The sequence below is a fragment of the Falco peregrinus genome, chromosome 3 (assembly GCF_023634155.1).
Source record: "Falco peregrinus isolate bFalPer1 chromosome 3, bFalPer1.pri, whole genome shotgun sequence".
Classification (NCBI taxonomy): domain Eukaryota; kingdom Metazoa; phylum Chordata; class Aves; order Falconiformes; family Falconidae; genus Falco; species Falco peregrinus.
In genome coordinates this window covers 72,191,881-72,209,960 of record NC_073723.1, presented here as the reverse complement: position 1 = coordinate 72,209,960, position 18,080 = coordinate 72,191,881, and the positions used below count along the sequence as shown (strand labels likewise).

General features: G+C 40.3%; 1 protein-coding gene across 7 annotated transcripts in view; it reads right to left on the bottom strand.

Annotated features, from left to right (window-relative positions):
• The window catches only part of AHRR (aryl hydrocarbon receptor repressor), an 89,595-nt gene that overhangs the window by 18,400 nt on the left and 53,115 nt on the right, over nucleotides 1-18,080 (bottom strand). For 4 of the 7 annotated variants that reach the window (XM_055800541.1, XM_055800538.1, XM_055800537.1 and 1 more), the window contains exon 4: nucleotides 12,304-12,404. In XM_055800541.1, coding sequence (XP_055656516.1) covers nucleotides 12,304-12,404 — 101 coding nt within the window. Of the gene's footprint in view, nucleotides 1-12,303; nucleotides 12,405-14,642; nucleotides 17,613-17,640; nucleotides 17,747-18,080 lie in introns of those variants that run through there. The other 3 variants (XM_027776993.2, XM_027776991.2, XM_027776994.2) reach the window with 3 other exon arrangements.

Sequence of the window (18,080 nt, the reverse complement as noted above, 5' to 3'; positions counted from 1 at the left end):
AAGGGAAAGAGGATGCGAATGAGCGTCTTACCTGTGCAGTTCACGCTCCCTAATGTAAGGACATATCTGCCCAAAACACAGAGGGGACAGCACAGAGAAGTAAGGGCAGATTTCCTCATTTCACTTGATTTCTTTCAGTAGAAATAATGGAAAGCCTAAAATAGGGCTCTTGATTTAGAGGAGGAAATAACCGAATTCTACAGCTCAATGTTAATGGTCTTTGCTTTGTGTACAACTGGTGTGTTTTAATCAGTAAAGTCCACTTGCATCCTACTGCAGTTTTTAGCAGCTTTGCATATACTTACACATGCACAGAGGGACACACACAAAGATATTAGCATGGACATGAAAACTTTTGCAACAGAAACAACTAACTTCAAATCTGCAAAAAATACACGGTTGTAAACTACCATTTGGTAAACCATATGGATTCAATGACAGATGGAATTTCTAATCCAGGATAATAGCTGAAACATGTGAGACAGACTTAAGTATGTATTGTGAACATTTGTTTGTTTGTATTTGGCTTTTTAAAAACACTTACATGAGTTTTCTACATTGTACTTTAAAAATGAAATCATGGGGTTTTTTCCCAAATGGAAAAAAAGAAAGAAAAAAAAAAAGCTTGGCACCAGAGGCCTGTGTTCTTTTGAAAAAAACATGTACATCCAATTATGCACTCACGAAAAGCTGCACCTGCTACTGAAACAAAAAAACAATTAATCTCTCAGTTCAAAGAAAGTACAACATTATTCTGGTGCCCACAGTAGCTGTGAGATGAAAGTTACCAGTTTCTTCCATTAAGAAGTTTTTGAAACATTATTAGTCAAGAGGTTCTCTTTGGGAATGAAGGCAAATATTTTGAGGAAGATAGGACTTCCTTTGGCAAGATCCTTTATATATCCTGGTATTTTTTTCTGGTCCCATGGCAGAAAATCAGCCAGCAAATACTTCAAAGATATTTTGGTCAAGGTCATGGCGTAGTAAAAATAAGGGGGGGGAGGGAAAAGCAAGAACAAGTTCCAATCCACATTTCTCTTATTACTCTTCCTTGAAATAAAGGAAAATTCACTAGCATTAGGTCTCCAGAGACCATGTTACTATGGTTACTAAAGTACAACAGTCAAGGCCTGCAGCCATGCCTTGCTTTGAACAGATTTTCGAGTCACGCAACTTGGGTACTAAATTTCCAGGGTCAGTTGGCTCGCAGTTTATCTGGAACAGCTTCATTTTAATAGTGGATCGCTGGGTTTTTGCATCCTATGTGGGATGGGGCCATTTTCTGGTGATCTAAATAAGCAGCTATTTAAAAACTCTGGAAATGATATACTCCTTCTTGTCTTATGAATATTAGCAGGAAAATGCAGACAGTTAATGTGCCTTCTGTCTTTAACTGTATTGTTTAGTGAATCAGTATTTCTTTCCACTGGTGTTTTTAGGACTCATAATTGCTCTTCTCAAAAATCCCTCTGGAATCCCTGAGGTTCTCTTTATAAACCCAGGGGAAAAAAAGGAACTCTTACAGAACCTTGAAATAAAACCCCGCATAAAAGACTATTCAGAAATACCGTATCTGGTGACATCAGAATATGGCCTTTGCTCAACAAGTACAGTATCTCTTAGCCTTCCAGACTCTTATGTATTTCTCTGGTATCTACAAAGCAACTTCAAAAGGAGTATTTCTGTGAGTAAGCACTATTTCGTGCAAAGGGGGAGTGGCAGCACTGTTTTTAGCATTCAGTGTTGATCAAAGGCTTGCGTGTACTGCTTAGTTTTCAGGCAAAAGAAACAAAACAGAAAATGAATTTCCATCATTTGAGCCAGGGGAGGAAGTAAATCCTACAGACTGAAGCCTACAGCCACGCGTTTATATGGCAAGCCTTTCGGAGGCAAAGTGCTCGATCAGACTGATTGGTTTTCTACAAAGAAATACGTACGTATGATCATTGTTCCCCTTTCACTTTTCTTGTCTTCCCAGACAAAATGAAGTTCATGTTCCTATCTCCTTGAGCCTAGATATCACTTCAGGCTCCTTAAACACAGTATGGAAATTCAGCATCTAGTGCTGCGCTGCTCAGAGTGGGGCCTGGCAAAATTTGCAAAGATTGTTCACATTGCCAGAAGAATTTGAGCCCTGGCCCCCTCATTTACTGTTGGAGGGAACAGCTGTGCCATCTCAAAGGCACGGATGACTGTGAACCATTCAGCTGATGAAATTTCTTGTTGTTCCATTTTTCGGTATCCCATCACTTCCACTGAGGAATTAGGGCAACTTTGAAGATACTTGTTTATATATGTGTCTCCAGTCTAACAAGGGAGCTGGAACACAGTGGCTCGGAGGCAGCAGACAACTGGCCTCCTGGAAATCAGTTAGGAAAATGTAAGTCATTGAGCTCTGGTAATTGTGAGCTATAAACTTTCAAGAAAACATAGTAGTTCTCTGGAGAGTGAGACTGTAATATGTGCACACATGTAAACACATATTAAACCATGGTGATGTTGGTTTTTATATGCTTGATATGCAATAAGCATTGGACACAACCAAGAACAACTTTGCCTTTAAAGTTGTTTTGATTGCACAATGCAAAATTGTAAACGTAGTTTTTCTTCCCCTATAGTTTCCTTTTAAGTTAAGCTTCTGTAACAAAGCTTGCTTAGTCTCTGTCAAGTTCTCAGGGTAGGGCCTCTCTTCTTTACTATATGCAGGAACCGCTGGCCCTCGATGAGCGCGGCACCTCAAAACCAACCCCTCTGTCCACAATGGTACTTAGAAAACAAGAGCTAAAGCATCGTTTGACTTTGTGCAGAAAGCTGATGTGGTGCCTGCTAGAAAGACATACATCCCAACTGAATCCCATTGTTTTCACAAGTACTAAACACTGGAAATGAGAACACTGACTGGGCTTCCAGAGTGGAGCAGTACTAAAGACTAGTAGCTTAAAGACAGGTTAGGGAAGGTTTTGTTGCCGCAAAAGTGAAATCATGGGTGACTCCACCTCAGTACAAATTTGTTATATGGCATGTTTATTTAGAATAAATTATTAACACCAATAATGCTTTCTATTGATGACAAGGTTTGGTGGATTGTTCCATGTCTAATTGTAAAAAATCCGTGATTCTTTTCTTTGCCTTATCAATTAGTATTTCATATGGGAAGTGACTATATGAATACTACTTGAGATTAAGGGACATTATACAAGTATTGGAGACTATTTATTGTAATCTAAAGAAGAATAATATTCAAATCATTAATTCTAAAATTGCTGGGGAAAAGCACATTTTATTATTACATAGATATATGCATCATGATTACTGGATATGCTAGTGAGTACCTGGATGAGTAACATGTCATTTACCTTAGCAATTATCATGAAAGGATACTAAAGTATGACATAATGTTTTATATCTTTTCCTTTAGCCTCCTTATTAGTCATGATGTTGAATTTAAAGTTGTGCTCTACCAGTAATGGAACCCTACTGTCAATGCTCTTTCACAATACTATGCCCTGAACTACACTTGGAAACAGAAACAATCTTTATATTGATTTATGCAGTTTCTCATTTCACTTCCTCAAAAGCAGATGTTGTATTCACAGATGGAAGCAAAGCTGGGGCAATATCGTATCTTCAGTGCAAGTTCAGCCTTTCATTCTTTCTGAGTTCTGCAGCTGCTCTGAGCTTTTCACTCTTCCCTTCAACAATTTCTATATAGAAAATGCAAGCCTGATTAATTCCATTTGAGAAGACTCAAAATGAAGCATTAATTGCTCACTACTCTACACTTGTAATAACAAATTTAGTTAGGTAGCCTTTGCAGTAACAAATGTAGTAAGATTACCCATTATCTTCCACAGAAATAACTTACTGAAAAGAGTCTCAACTAATATTTATCCAACATGTTGGACAATTAGACATATGTAAGTGCCAAATGTCTGGATTTTTTTTTTCCAGTGCTATTTACATGTAAGTGCATCAAGTCCTGAAGGGAAGAAGCCGTCACAATATTCCATCCACAGCTGACTTTTACTCCTACTTGCAAACTGTTAAGAAGCATGAATGGAAGGCATCTCTTTCTGTAAGGAATCAAAACCTAAAAGAGACAATGTTGCAGCCTATACACTGTGAACAGAATGTGATGTCCTAATTTCAAAGCACTATTTTTCTGCGTATTTAGCACTATATATCACATTTTACAACACAGAACTGTTTCAGGGGGTGGGGAGAAGAGCAAAACAATCTGTATTTCAATATTCTGTTCAATAATATATGGTAAATCAGCTTTTTTAAACACCATTTCAGGTCAGTGGAGTTTTTAGGGAATGTGGCATTCCTGAATTTGACTCTGGGAACTGTCTTACTGCACAAATTATCATCTTGAGTATGTTTTGTATCCTGTAAGTATCCCGTATAAAACACACCCTGTCCCACACTGGCAGCAGGGGTGAATAATGCTGTTAATGTTTTTCACTGACCCAGAAAGGCAAGCAATACTTTCTCTAATCTAGATACCAACTGAATGACAATTGATCGTCTGGAAAGAGGTAAGGATGGAAAGTTAGAGACAACTCCTCTAACCAGCAGCGACGACTGCAAATCTTAAGCTGAGGAGGAGGAACCCTTCCCCAAGGCCCTTCCCTAAGACCTTGCTTTAGTCTGAGCAGGCACTTCTTTTCTTATTGCTAAAAAAAGCCCAGTCTCAGTTACTGGAAAATTCTGGGGACATTGCTGTACTGGAAGGAGGAGGGAAGATGTAGAACATGTTAGAGAAATGCCTGCTGTTGGCCACCATCGGCTTTTGCAGCTAGGAATTCCTAGAAGAACTGCAATTACAATGGGATATAAAAACTATCTATTTTTTCTTTTTTCTACTCATAAAATGTCAGGGACAGTTAAAACCAGAATGATAGTGATTTCTTTTGAAGTTCTTGGAGTAGCAGCAGAACTATTTGAGGGGTGCCTATCTGTCCTCCTGTCTCTGAATCAATACTGCATCCTTGCTAATAGGATACAGTACATTTAACAGTCAACGTCATGCTTTTTAATAGTGGTTTTCAGTTCAAATCATCAAATGGCATATTCAAGTTTTATCAATTGAGGTAGGCAAAAAGTCAAATAGAAATGTAGTCAATATTTCTAGAAAAACACATAAGCTTTTCTTTGGAAACCTTCATGACCACAAAAAAAAATCAATGCAAATTTGCAAAAATTCTTAAGACAACACATAATCTTGCCTGGAACCACTGTCTTGCTCCTCACTTCACTTTACTGAGAAGATAGCAAAGTTGCAGCCCGTTCGCTTTTCTGAGTTGAGAACGAGGAATATACTGGAAGTGTCAGCTGTACAGATTAGGCTAATAATTTATAATTTCACTTCAACCAGTTGAAGACCAGTTAAACAATGTAAGATTGCAATTATCTCTGATAATAAACAGGCGTTATTTAAAGTTGGGGTTTTTTTGCTTTTTTTTACAATACGTGACTTTTCCATCTTTAAAAACAAGGCACTTCCTCAAAAGCAAATGCTCATGCAGAAATTTGTATGCGAGGAACAGAGTGTTATGATTGCTTTTGTTACTTAAATGCATGAAGTCCAGTTCTAGTAGCAGACTAAGTCCCAGTGCATCTATACAACACAGTGCTCATGTACAAATATTGAACCTATCAATTAGTGAGAACAGTTGCCAAGGATTAGCTTTGAAGTCGGTGAGAGAAAGAAGCCCTAACTGAGCTGAAATGGGAGAATATGTTTTGTTGGGGAGGAAGTCACATGGCCACTGGACTGTCTCCAGAGGCACCGAAATAGCCTGGGCAGAAACAGAGAGGAAGCGGCTGTGAAAAGTGAGCTCGGGTGGAGCGTGCTGTGATCAACCATCTGGAGACAGCAACAGTGGCCTGAAGTTCGGATCCACATCTGGCCTGTGCCCAAAGCTTATTGATTCTTACCTTAACGCTGCTGACGGACAGCTTCTCCATTCACCAGCATGACTAACATTTCTTAGCCAGGCCTTCTCCTATGACAGCAGGTTTGCCTCTGCTCTGACAAATGGAACCCAACTTTACCGATGCTGGTTCAAACCAGAGAGGATGCTAACCGTCCCTCCTCACTGCACACCTGCACTGGCTGCCCACTCCTCCTGCTCTATCACATTAAACATAAGCTGCTTGTCCTGATTTTCTGATCTGCTCACAGCTTGCTCCCTCCTCAATTAAAATCTTCATTTTGTGTTGGTGAAGCTAAGTACTAACCCTCATCAGTCCAACATGTTACCCTTACTCACATGCAAGATTCCAGAACAAGCACTTAATGATGTTTCCCACTTTGCTAAAAGGCACCACACAAGCCTCTGCAGGGGCACCTGATTTTTCTCCTTCAAATCCCTCCTTAAAACTCTTGCAAAAGTCCTGACAAAGGTCAAGCTGCTCATGCACTATGAGTACCGGCAATCGTGTTTACCCCTTTGTTCATTATTTCCACACGCTGTGTTACCCATAAAAATTCATCTTTCATCACTTGTCTTGTATTTAGGCTACAAATCTGAAGGGGATCACGTCTTTTTGTTTTGCTCTGCCTCCCTGTCAAGCTGGAGGGTGCCACCGCCTATATTTCTGAAACCTCAGTGCTGTGGCGGCATCATGGTCATTACAGTCGTAACAGTAGCACTAAGGACTGGAGGAGATATAATACTAATGGTATTTAGAGGTCAGAGGCTTTTTTGTCCTGATTTGTTTGAGAAGGAAAAAAAAGAAGAAAGGAATAAGCGAGAACATTAGTTATTTGTTTAAAGGGCAACAGAAAGGATATTTTTTGCACAAAGTTGTGGCCATGCCAGATTTCAAGTCTGGATTTTAGAAATATGCCTATTTGCAAAGAAAAAAAAGGGACCAGGGCTTCTGAAATGTTCCTTTGTGTTTTGCCTGTGTCTGGCAAGAAGAAAGTGAATGTACACATGTGATAAAATGGCAAGTTACTCCTGACCCCATTTATAGCCTTTTTTTTCATGGATAAATTCTCTGTAAGTCACCCAAGTGACTAATGTCAGCTTAAATCATGTCATCTGAATTACTGGGAGAAGGTTCATGTTTGAAAACAAAGCAAAGCAAAAGGGTTGTTTGGGTAACTTTTAAGAGTTGTATTAGCTGGAAAACAAAATGCACTGAGACTACGAGCTTTTTATGAGAACTTCCTATTTTGATGGCCCCATTTTAAACTAGTAGATTAAAAGGTGAAGCACTGTATCATCATCTAACAGGACTTACTTTAGAAGGACTGTGCTAAGAGAGTCAGCACCATAGGAAACTGAAAAGGAATTCAAGACCAGAATAAATCAAGTCTCTCTTTACCAGTTTTTGATTTCTGAAGTCCGTGCCTTGGTCATAGCCCAGCATAATAACCATGCACTTTTGTCTGATTCCCAGCTTTCCTTTTCAAGTTTAAATTAAAAAATAACAGGAAGAGAAAAATATCTTGCTCTCAGACTGAAATTCAAACTGGAGTACTTTTTTCAAGAGCACAGTTTTATCAAGTACTGATTACATAAATCAGTTTGGAAGGAGGAAGTGGAATTACACTAACAAGTTTAAAAAAATTACAGGAAAGCAAGTGGAAAAAGGGTTTCCTATGTTATTTCCTTATGCAGAGTGAAGAACAGCACCAATAGGGTGTTTTTTAATGTATCATTTTCTAACTCCCTTGGAATGAAACTTGAACCCTAATTCAAGCTGTTAGTAGAGGCCACCTGGAAATACCTCTCAGTGCCAAAATATGCACATACACCTCTCCGTTCAAAGAGACTCCCAGAAAGCTTATTATCTGCAGCTACTTTTAAGGTAATGACATAATGTTAAATAATACGCTTCAAGATTATATTGTCTCGAATTCTGAATCCTTTACCTAGATAAAAGGTCTAACTTTCATTGGTTTTGATTAAGACTTGGACTCCATTGGGTATTAAAGCTAATGAAAAAAAGCCTCACTGACTTCTGTGGGAACTACCAAGCAAGAACCAACATTTCTTATTCACAATAATGCCCAAACCTGTGATATGGAATTAAGAAATAATACATAAATGACTTGTCTGTGTGATAAAGTGCCTATACCTGATCATGCTACCACGTTGCACCAACAGTCAATTCCAAGCACAAATGCCACTGGTTCAGTAGCCAGATACCTGAATTGCCTCACTAATTATGTCACTTACAACTCAAATCAGTAAAATTAATCGCTAAATGGTAGAACAAAAGCATGCCTACAAAATATGGATGCTCAGTTTGAAAAACCCAGCTTTATCTGGTTAAGTAGTTAATGTAATAAAGCTAAGATTATTGATACCAGTGGACCAGTGATTGATATAACGCCCACACCACCAAAACTACCTTTCACTGTTTTTCTTGACTTCTGAAGACTGACATGATTTTGAAGAAGTTATTTTTCTTTTTTTTTTTACATAAAAGGCTATATGTCTATGATTTTAAGATGTTTTTTAAGATGTCAGGCATCTGAGAGTCTTTGTCTAAAAATTTAAGTAAGTTCTAAGCCTGACCAGACCCCTCTGCAGAGCCTTCCTACCCTCAAGCAGATCAACATTCCAACCCAACTTGGTGTCATCTGCGAACTTACTGAGGGTGGACTCAATCCCCCCATCCAGATTGCCAATAAAGATATTAAACAGAGCATACAGTGTCACTGAATAAGAAATACCAGGACAGTATGATGACTGGCATCTTCAGTGCAGCCATAAAAAAAAAACATGAGACAAAACCACAGAAATGTGATTCTTGTGCCCTGAAGCCTTAAAACTAGAGGACTCGTGGAAATCTCTCTGCAAACTGGGCAAAAGAGTGGCTTGGAACATCCTGAAAACAACATGGGCCTTCACTGAAAGAATGTCAGCTGTTGGTGACCACGGTAATGGCAGAACAAGCCAGGTCTGGCCTTTATCGGTATTCATCAGTGAGATGGGGCATGACGGAGCCAGGCGGTCTTACTCCATTAGCATCTGTTTGGGAGCTGCCTGGATCATACGGATTTCTTTTTTAATTTTTGTGACATTTTGGATATAAAACACTATTTTCACACCTGAAAAGAATTATGTCCAGTACATCTGGAGACAGGGATACCATATGCTGCAGCCTACAACAGCGGAATAGAAGACCAACAGACATTATAAAGAGGGGCAGAAAGCCCATCAAGATACAAGATATCTCCTTCAGCAGCAAGGGTTGAGACAGAAACATGAATATTAACGATCCTTCCATAATGAGCAGAAAAACTGTAGGAGCAACTGTGAGGTGGTCAGTAAAGTCCAAGTGACAACGTTAGCAGGGTGCTGCTTAGTATATGGGTGACCATTAGGCAAGAAGCAATGTCAGTGGTGATGATGGGGCCACTGCCTGACTGCATGTCATTGAGAAAACAAGTGCGGATAGGGTGTCCCTTTTGACAATGGACATTTAAATCATCTGCTAGGATAGTATAACATGTGAAAATTAAACACGCATTTGGATGAGGAATTACCTGAACAACAGTGTAGACTCTGAGTCTGGACTTGAGACTGTGAGTGCAGCGTAGCTGGGGGGAAGAGCAGGAGGTGGCTAACAGCCCTGAGATGATTATTGCAATCAAGGCTATTGCCTAGATACCCACCAGTGATTCATTCTTATTTTTCCAAGTCACCATTTTATTGTGTTTCTCCACCCCATCACCCCATAAATTCTATCTGGATTTATTGACTGCCAATCCAATTTATTTTCACACTTTTCCGGTTATGGGTTTGGCCCGGTGTTCCTTAAGTATTCAGTAACAGGCTTCAGCAACTGAATGTGGCCCTTTTCTGCCAGAAGGCATGTGGCACAAGGGTTGCAATACCACCTGTCTTGGAAAGTATTTTGAAAGTGCAAAGTTAAAAGTCATTACTGCAGTCAAACAGTTGGAGTCTCAAGTCTCCAAGGAGAGCAAAGATTGCAAGAATGGGGTATAGTCAAAAAGTCCGTTAATAAGATTGGAGTTTGGTTCTTAGAGCTTTGCCTGTCTTCCCTCCAAAGGGAAACAAAAACAGCAAGAAAAGATTCTCTTATCCAGAAGAAGCGATCTTAAAACACTGGAAGAAATTATTTATTTAGGTACCTGCTGTGATCCACTAAAAAGTCTTTGATAAACTGGTATCATTGTTTATTCTGTTATTGCTGATGAAAGCTATTTGATTATAGCTGTAAAAAATCTCTATAAAATCTTAAATAAAAAACACATGTTGTGGCAGAGGCCTTCAGAAATAAAAAACATTTTAAACATACTTTGAAGACAGTCTAATTCCATTGTTTTCTTTCAAGCTGAAAGGGAAGTACTGCATTTTTCCAAGACTCCAGAGTCACAGATACATCATTTACCAGTAATTAGGGCTGTTGCTATTTCATATTTCTGTCTATGCATAGAGCAGTGCGATGATACCCGCGCTAGGAAAAAAATAAGCCATTATCCCTGGTTTTCCATTAACATTGCACCCAGGGATTATTCACACATATTTTGGCAATTCAGATTATTCTTGTTTGTATTATATAAGCATCTAGGAGAAGTTGCACAGTGCAAGGTGGTGTCACGAGAAAGAAAGTGGCTTTTAACAGCTGAAAAATATCTTTCGAGACCTGATAAAGCGGCCAGATTCATAAGCCAATATACAAAGCAAAGCAACTACCAGCAAGACTGTTTGCTTCTCCTTCGAAGGAATCACAAATGCAACTATTCAGTTAAAACCCCACTGTCCCTAATAAACAACATGGTGAATTTGTTTGAACAACAAAAAACCCCACTTTTCTTCACATGCCATGGCCACTGAATGAGCATCTAAGCCAAAATCAGTCCCCAGGGAATATTCCTGGCAAGCCCAAAGGAAAATTAATGCTCTTATTCTAGGTCAGACATGCCCATAAATGAAGCCTGGCAAATACATTCATATTAACAGGCACTTAATCATCCAGTTAATGATCCTCATTAAGTATGACCCAGGATAAAATATCTCCCATATATTCAAAAGGAATATGACTCCTATATACCCTGTATTAAGCAGACCATTACCATGTCCAGTAGTATTAGTCTCTTGTAACCTACCTGAAATTACACATCTGTGTTCTCTCCATGTGCTTGTAGCAGTAGGGCTACTGTTTGAAGAGTCTTAATGACTGTAACTTGTGGTCATGCAATATGCACCCAACAAAACATAGACTAAAGAGGAGAGCCTCATTAAAAGTTATATACTCACCATATTTATCATTTGTTGTAAGCCCTGTACTCCTTGTTCATTGAGAATGGAAATGGTTGCAAGCAATAGCTGACAGCCAAACATTTCATTTTGGCACTAGCACTAACTAATCAGATGCTTCTGTGTTACTTGCTTTGAAATATAAAATTAAAATCTTCTAAAGTATTGAGAGGAAGGAAATCAGGGTGCCAGTTTCCATTCCACAGACTTGACAAACTTACGATATTGGATCCCACGATAAAATGTCTTTTTACTTTAATAGTATACCGCATTTATTTGCTTGAGGCTACTATTTAATTTACATTTACATGAATCTCAGAGCTGTCATTAAAACACAGTTTTTATATCATGAATATTATCCTATCCAAAACAACTATACATATGTAGTCCTAATCACACAGGAATTTCCAAGGACCTCAGTGTATAAAAGGCATTATTACATCATGAGTTTGAAATGCAGATGTATCTGGGATGGACCGCTGTGCTCTAGCTGGTTCAGTAGTTCACAGCAGTATTAATTCTTCCTCTAGATTAATGGATCCAATTCTCAGAAACAGTATGGCCCCTTTATGCTGCTCTGCCAATATAAAAACATCCTAAAGGGGATAAAAATACATGGAAGGAGTAACTTCTACACACACAGCTTCCCTCAGAGCACAGGGTTAAGGAAGTAGGATAAATTAAAATATCCCAGAATAATCTCAACTCAGATCAGAAACCAAGCAAGTTCCTTCTGACAGCCTCAAAATATGGGCCAAGTAAACCAAACTTCTGCTATCACTCCAAGTGAAAAAGAACTGTGAGCTGGCCCACTGGAGTTCACTGGTCATTTCGAGGATGTAAGGGTGTAAGGTACAGTTGCCCAAACAGAGACTGACCGGGACTATCACAACTGCCAGCTTTGCTCTTGCAAGAAGCACTCACAAGTGTGATTCTTGAATGACTGACACCAAGAGTGACCATTTGTCCTGAGTTGCCACAAAGCATTAACCCAAATAATTCATCAAACGGAATAGATTAGAGCCAGAAAAGACAGCATTCTTTCACTCACTTCTAGTAGAAGTCCACCTTCTTGTACAGCGGTCTTGTTAGATATATTGTCTTCTTTTATCATTTGGCCAACTTGCTTCTTAAAGTGCTTTTCTTGAATGGCTGTTGGAAAGAGTTATTATCAATTTAGATACCATAATGATTAGGGCTGCTAGATTAAAATTCTTATTTAGGCACTTAACGTGCATTGATTTAATTGGGAGTTCTTGTCTTTGTGGTCTGGATGTCAGTTACTGACAACTTTCTTTTGCTGTGAAAGAGATAGATGCATATTTGGCAGTCCAGATGTTTTTTATATGAAATATCTATCACAATTTTATTGAACATATTTTTTCCATTAGTGTATTCTACATAAAGCAACAATGAAAACCCACAGGAAAGAAACAAAAGAAAGTTAGCAAATTGTTTTGTTTATAAAAATATGTATTATGACAATATAAAGAAATGCCTATATAGCTCAGAAGACAAGGGACTGAAATAAGTTTCTTATTTTCAGTGTTGACCTTCTTGGCATCAGATTATTTTCAGTCTCACTGTACCCTATTTGCTTCTATGAGTCTGAGGCTGACTGTAAGACTCAAGGGAAAGTTCCTTAATTTTTAAACAGAGGTTTAAGATTTGTTTTAAGCTGGTCGTTTACTGTATGAAATTTATTAATATCTCTCACAATAGATTAAATCGCATATATTTTCCCTAATAATAATGAAAACCTTAATGGGAGTCAAAACTGGTGAGTGCTCTTCCCCCACATGGGTTACCACTGCCTGATCTGAAATATCTTTGAATACTCAGATTAAAGTCTTCATGTCAATACATCCCACAGAAAAATCCCTTAAATACAATCCCATTTCTGGGGGTAATGAAAGAATTTCTGAGAAGGATGACATCACTTGACACACTGGGATTCTGCTTCATCTGGGGAGTATGACAGGAAGCTGTCTTTATCATTTGGTCAGTAAGAATTAAGGAGTCAGCTTCAGTACTACTGTCCCATCCCAGAGAAGAGTCATACAAATATCTGGGTAGCAAACAGAGATTCAGTTTTCTGTTTGTTCTCCTTTCCATGGAGAAAATGAGAGAGGAGAGCATACCAGTGAGATTAGCTGGGACATTTGATACACATTGTCCCTTCCAGCTAAAGGAGAGCTGGAGCAGCCACAGCCAGAGATGCTTAATAATCCAAAAAAAGAAGGGTTGAGATGGACAGGAATAGTTCATACCAAATGAGAATAAAAAGAGGAGCCAGACAGCAAGCCTCTAATACTTCTGAGCTTGTTGCTAAAAGCCATGACAATTTAAATTTTTAGTAAAAAAAAAAATTAGATTTAAATTTTTAGTAAGATACCAAATCAAGAAAAAGGTCTACATTTTTAAATGGCTTGAATAATACTTGTTGCAAATGATTAAGGATATCTAAATGGAGTTACTTCCTTTCCAAACAGCTGTGCAAGAGCCCCTTATCAATTTAACAGCCTAGTGAGGGACTGTTGTAAGATACATCAGCGTTTTACAACAGATGATGGCAACACAGAACCACGCTGACTGAATATTCGTGATGTTTTTTAGCTTACATTGTAAATATTTGCTGCCAGTCATAATGTCGGTCATTACCCCAAAGCAATCATCTCAAACGTATAATTAGATGTAATAAATCCCTCCCCTGGGCATGGGAAAACACATCAGGAAAATCCCAAGCTGCCTAAAACAGTTCCTTACCCACGTATTCCAGCCAAAACAATTTTGTGATTTCAGATTTGTAAGCTAGGCTGCTATGAACAGGACATGCAGATTCTTCACTCTGCATTTTCATTTTGGTATACCTCTTGGACTTATTTGAAACGGTTGCTTTTTTTCACCCCCAATCAGCCAAGCCTTCTGCCACGCCTGTCCATAAGAACCGACATACGGACACTCACGACAATAATTTTTAAAAGTCCAGCCCCTATTCCAATGGCCTCTTCCAGAGTTTCCACCCTCAGAAAAGATGTTTTTATAATTACTGACACTGTGGTTTGCAGGTTAAAGGACAGACAGGGAGGGGCGAGACAAAACTAAGATTTTTTTTCTGATGCGCTCTTTTGGCATTGCGAAAATTCCACCAGTTCAAACTTCATCGTTAGTGGAAACTATTATTTTACCCAGCTGAGCGGGCCAGAGCTCCCTGCCTGTTTGTTAGCCTTCAGGCTCACACAAACACAGCAGCAGAAGCACAAGAGATGTTTGTTCCGTAGCTCATCTGGCTACTATAAATTCCATCTCCAAATGGAAAGTATTTTAATGTTATTTTGCCGGCTAGAGTTACCCATATGCTAGGCCACACACATCCGTTTCATAACATACCCTACCCGCTGGCCCGGACTGCGAGGAGACCCATTGCACCATCAAAGACGAAGGACACCCTTGGCGCCAAGAGGCTCCTCAGAGAGGGATGTTTGTTCCTCGCACCTGAGGCAGCGGAGCTGTTGCTGGCTGTTCACTCCTGTTCTGCCTCCCTGCACTGGAAATACTGGATTAATCCACCCAGGGCTTGGCTGGTACTGCAGTGAGAGCTCCGAAGAGATACTGTACCGGGAAATAGCCTGTCACCTGGAGAAAGCAGAGCAAGACAGGCAGAAAACTACACAGAACCCCCAAATTAATGAGGAGGAGGAAAAGCAAGACATGACAGGATGAGGAGGGAAAACTGCAAGATGTTATCTAACCAGGCAGAAAAATAGAGAAAAGAAAACAGAGCAGCCTAACAACGCCCCTGTCACCACCAGGAATCACGAGGGAGAACTGAAGGAAAGTCAGCAAAGTTATGATGGGTGGCTTGGTAGCAAAGGGCCTGATGCCAGTACAGCTGTGATCAAGCTTGGACATTATATAAAATGGTGGCCCTCTGGAGCAACGGTGAAGCCTGCGATGACAAAAACAAATGAAAGATTGGAGAATGCAGGAGTACTGTTTCTAGCAGGCAGGGAGGAGCAACTGTGCAAGGCTAAAAAATAACAAACAGCAAAGGATGGCTCCAGGACCTGAGGGGAAAACTGGCTGCTAGAGTTCCCATACATCAAGAATGGGGCAAGAAAAAAGCTGATATTGCAGGCAGACTGGTGGATTCTGCTGGCTGTAAAAAAATGGAAAGTTTTATCTTTACGGAGCTTTGGACTGCGTTCTCTGGGAGAGGCAACTCTTTAGACGAGACTGTCAGCAATTCAGCGTAGAGCACTCACCTACTGCTAGGTTCAAAACTGGCAAAGTGAAGAGGTGGGAATCAGGAACAGCAGAGACTTTTTTCTGAGCACAGCTTATCTAGCCTGCACTTCCAGAACACAAAATAAAACAGAAGATGGAGCTGTTCTGCCAAAGAAGATGAATGAGCGTATTGATACCATAGGGTGATAAATAAAGATATACATGTACCAGGGCTGACAGTTTTGCAAGGTCATGCAATCTAGTGAGCATGGTGCAATCCCAGACAACATTAAAAGCTCACATGTTTGGAAATGCTGGGTCCTATAGAAGGACAACACTGTGGAAATATACAGGGCGCGGGGGGAGGGGGTTAGGAGGAGGGAGAGGAGGGAGAAAAAATGAAGAAAAATGGCTAACACAATTTCCTGAAGGAAAGGTCAAAGATCTGAGGACGTTGTTCCAATTTCTGATCTGAAAGCACTGAAAGGAGTGGAAACCAAAAACTAATATACCGTTAGAATTGACAGTTAATGAATGGACAAAAAGAAGTCCACAAAAGGGATGATAAGTTTGGCTTAAGGAGTATGGGACTGTCTCTGGCAGTGCTGCTGAGCCTTTCACAGCTGCACTGTTTCTCCCCAGAACATTGTAAAAATCTGAGATCTCTTGAGCCTCCAGTCTGATACAAGCATCACTATCTGCATTTGCAAACCCCTTGGCTTGAAAACAAAAACTGGAATATGGTAAAGAAGAGGAAAGCTGCCTGACACTTTAAAGACTATAGAAGCATTACGAAACCAGCCATTCCCTTCCCCCCAGAAATAACAGAACATTTATTCATTGCAGAATACTCCTTAGTTCGGAGAGATGGAAATTTCAGGACTCATAAAAGCGTACTTTTTAAATTCATGGGATTACATTCTCCTGAGTGTTTCTGTACCTCTTCCCGCACAAGCACACCCTTCCTTCTTCAGAAAATAATCAGCAAAACTACCTGCCAAGCTAAGCTCTGTAACAAACTAAAGCATGGTCAAACCTTATGCCCGCTGGCCCAGGGGCCTTGCACTGCTCAGGCCACCTGCACCAAGCAACAGCAGTACAGGTGAGAAAACAGCAGTGAAGGGATGTAATTTCTTATCTGAACACCTTGCCTGGGTTCATTTGAGATGTAAGGAGGGGACAGTACTGTCTTCTTCAGACTTGGTATGATGCAGGCGTATCAGTGTCAAGCTTTTTTACAAGGAGTACCTGTGAGATCCCTTCTCTCCAGTGATGCTCAGGGGATAAATTGTTTCTTAAAATGAGCAGAGGAAAATACCCAAATCTAGCTGGCAGGTTCAGAGATACTGCTTTATGCATACAAATCTTACTTTTGGTAACTACGTACTTGAAAGGAAGTGAAGACGGGGTCTTTCTTCCTGGATCTTCTAGCTGCAGGAAGAAGCAGCTATGCGTGTTACCGTGAATGCTTAGAAAACAAAACAACAGAACTAGGAAACACTTGGTGTGAGCAATTCTGCTTAACAAACCTACAGTCATGAAATGAAACGATCTGTTTCCTCTTGCTGCATTACAAAGAACATCGAGTGACAATAAGGGCTCATTAGATACACACTGAAATTAAACAATATAAACCGTAAAGAACAGTTATCATGCGTTGCCAAACAATATGAAAGGGGTGCTTGCATTTTGAAATGCCACAACATACAGGTTGCACAAACGCTTTGGGAAAGAAGAAATCAGCACCAAAACACACCCTCTGGATAAAAGATGTATGGTGCTCAGTCCCGTCGCGGAGGCTACCAGAACGCCAGATGAAATTATGCTAGCAATAATGCAAACTTTTTCTTCCCAACTTAGCGGTTTTCTCAGTCTGCTTCTTCTTAAGAGATGCTTTGAAATCTGACTGCCCTTTGAAGTTTCTCAAGTACAGCATGACATTTATTTAAGGTATGAACCAAACTGTTTGCTTTCCAGATCCCGTCCCCTCTTTTTTTTCCGAACCACTTTTCCCCTTCCCCAGCAAGCCTCATCCATTTTTTCCCCATGCAAGAGGGGCATCAAAGAGATGCCACCGCCCAGCAGCCCTCCTCTCCCCCCAGCCTTTGCACGGAGCTGGTGGGGCCACCTCGCCCCCCTGAGACCCCAGCCCATGTCTCACCCCCGTCCAGAGGAGCCTTTTTGAAGGGAGGCGAGGGGGAGGAGAAGTCCCTGCTGCGGAGGAGGCAGACTGCTGACTAACCCCAGCCCCGCTGTCACGCAAGCCTCGCCGCCTGTCAATCTCTCAGCAGCTCTGACAGGGGCCTGGCGCCCGTTCAAACCCTTGCGTGCGAGCAGACAAGCCGCGTTACCCTATGAAGTATTTCATAATAACAACAGCTGTTAAATATTGATGACTCCTGGCAAGCGCTGAATGCTTTTCGAGAAGGTTAAGCCTTCGTGTAATGGAACCTAATTCCTCATTATATACTGTATCAGATATCTGGAAGCTGCCTAAAAGAAGCAAAGGGGCTTAAAGTGAAGGAGCAGAAAAAGAACTCGTGCAGCAGGGAGAGGGGAGAAAACAGGCAGCGCAAACGGTGAGGAGTGTTTCCCCAAAGA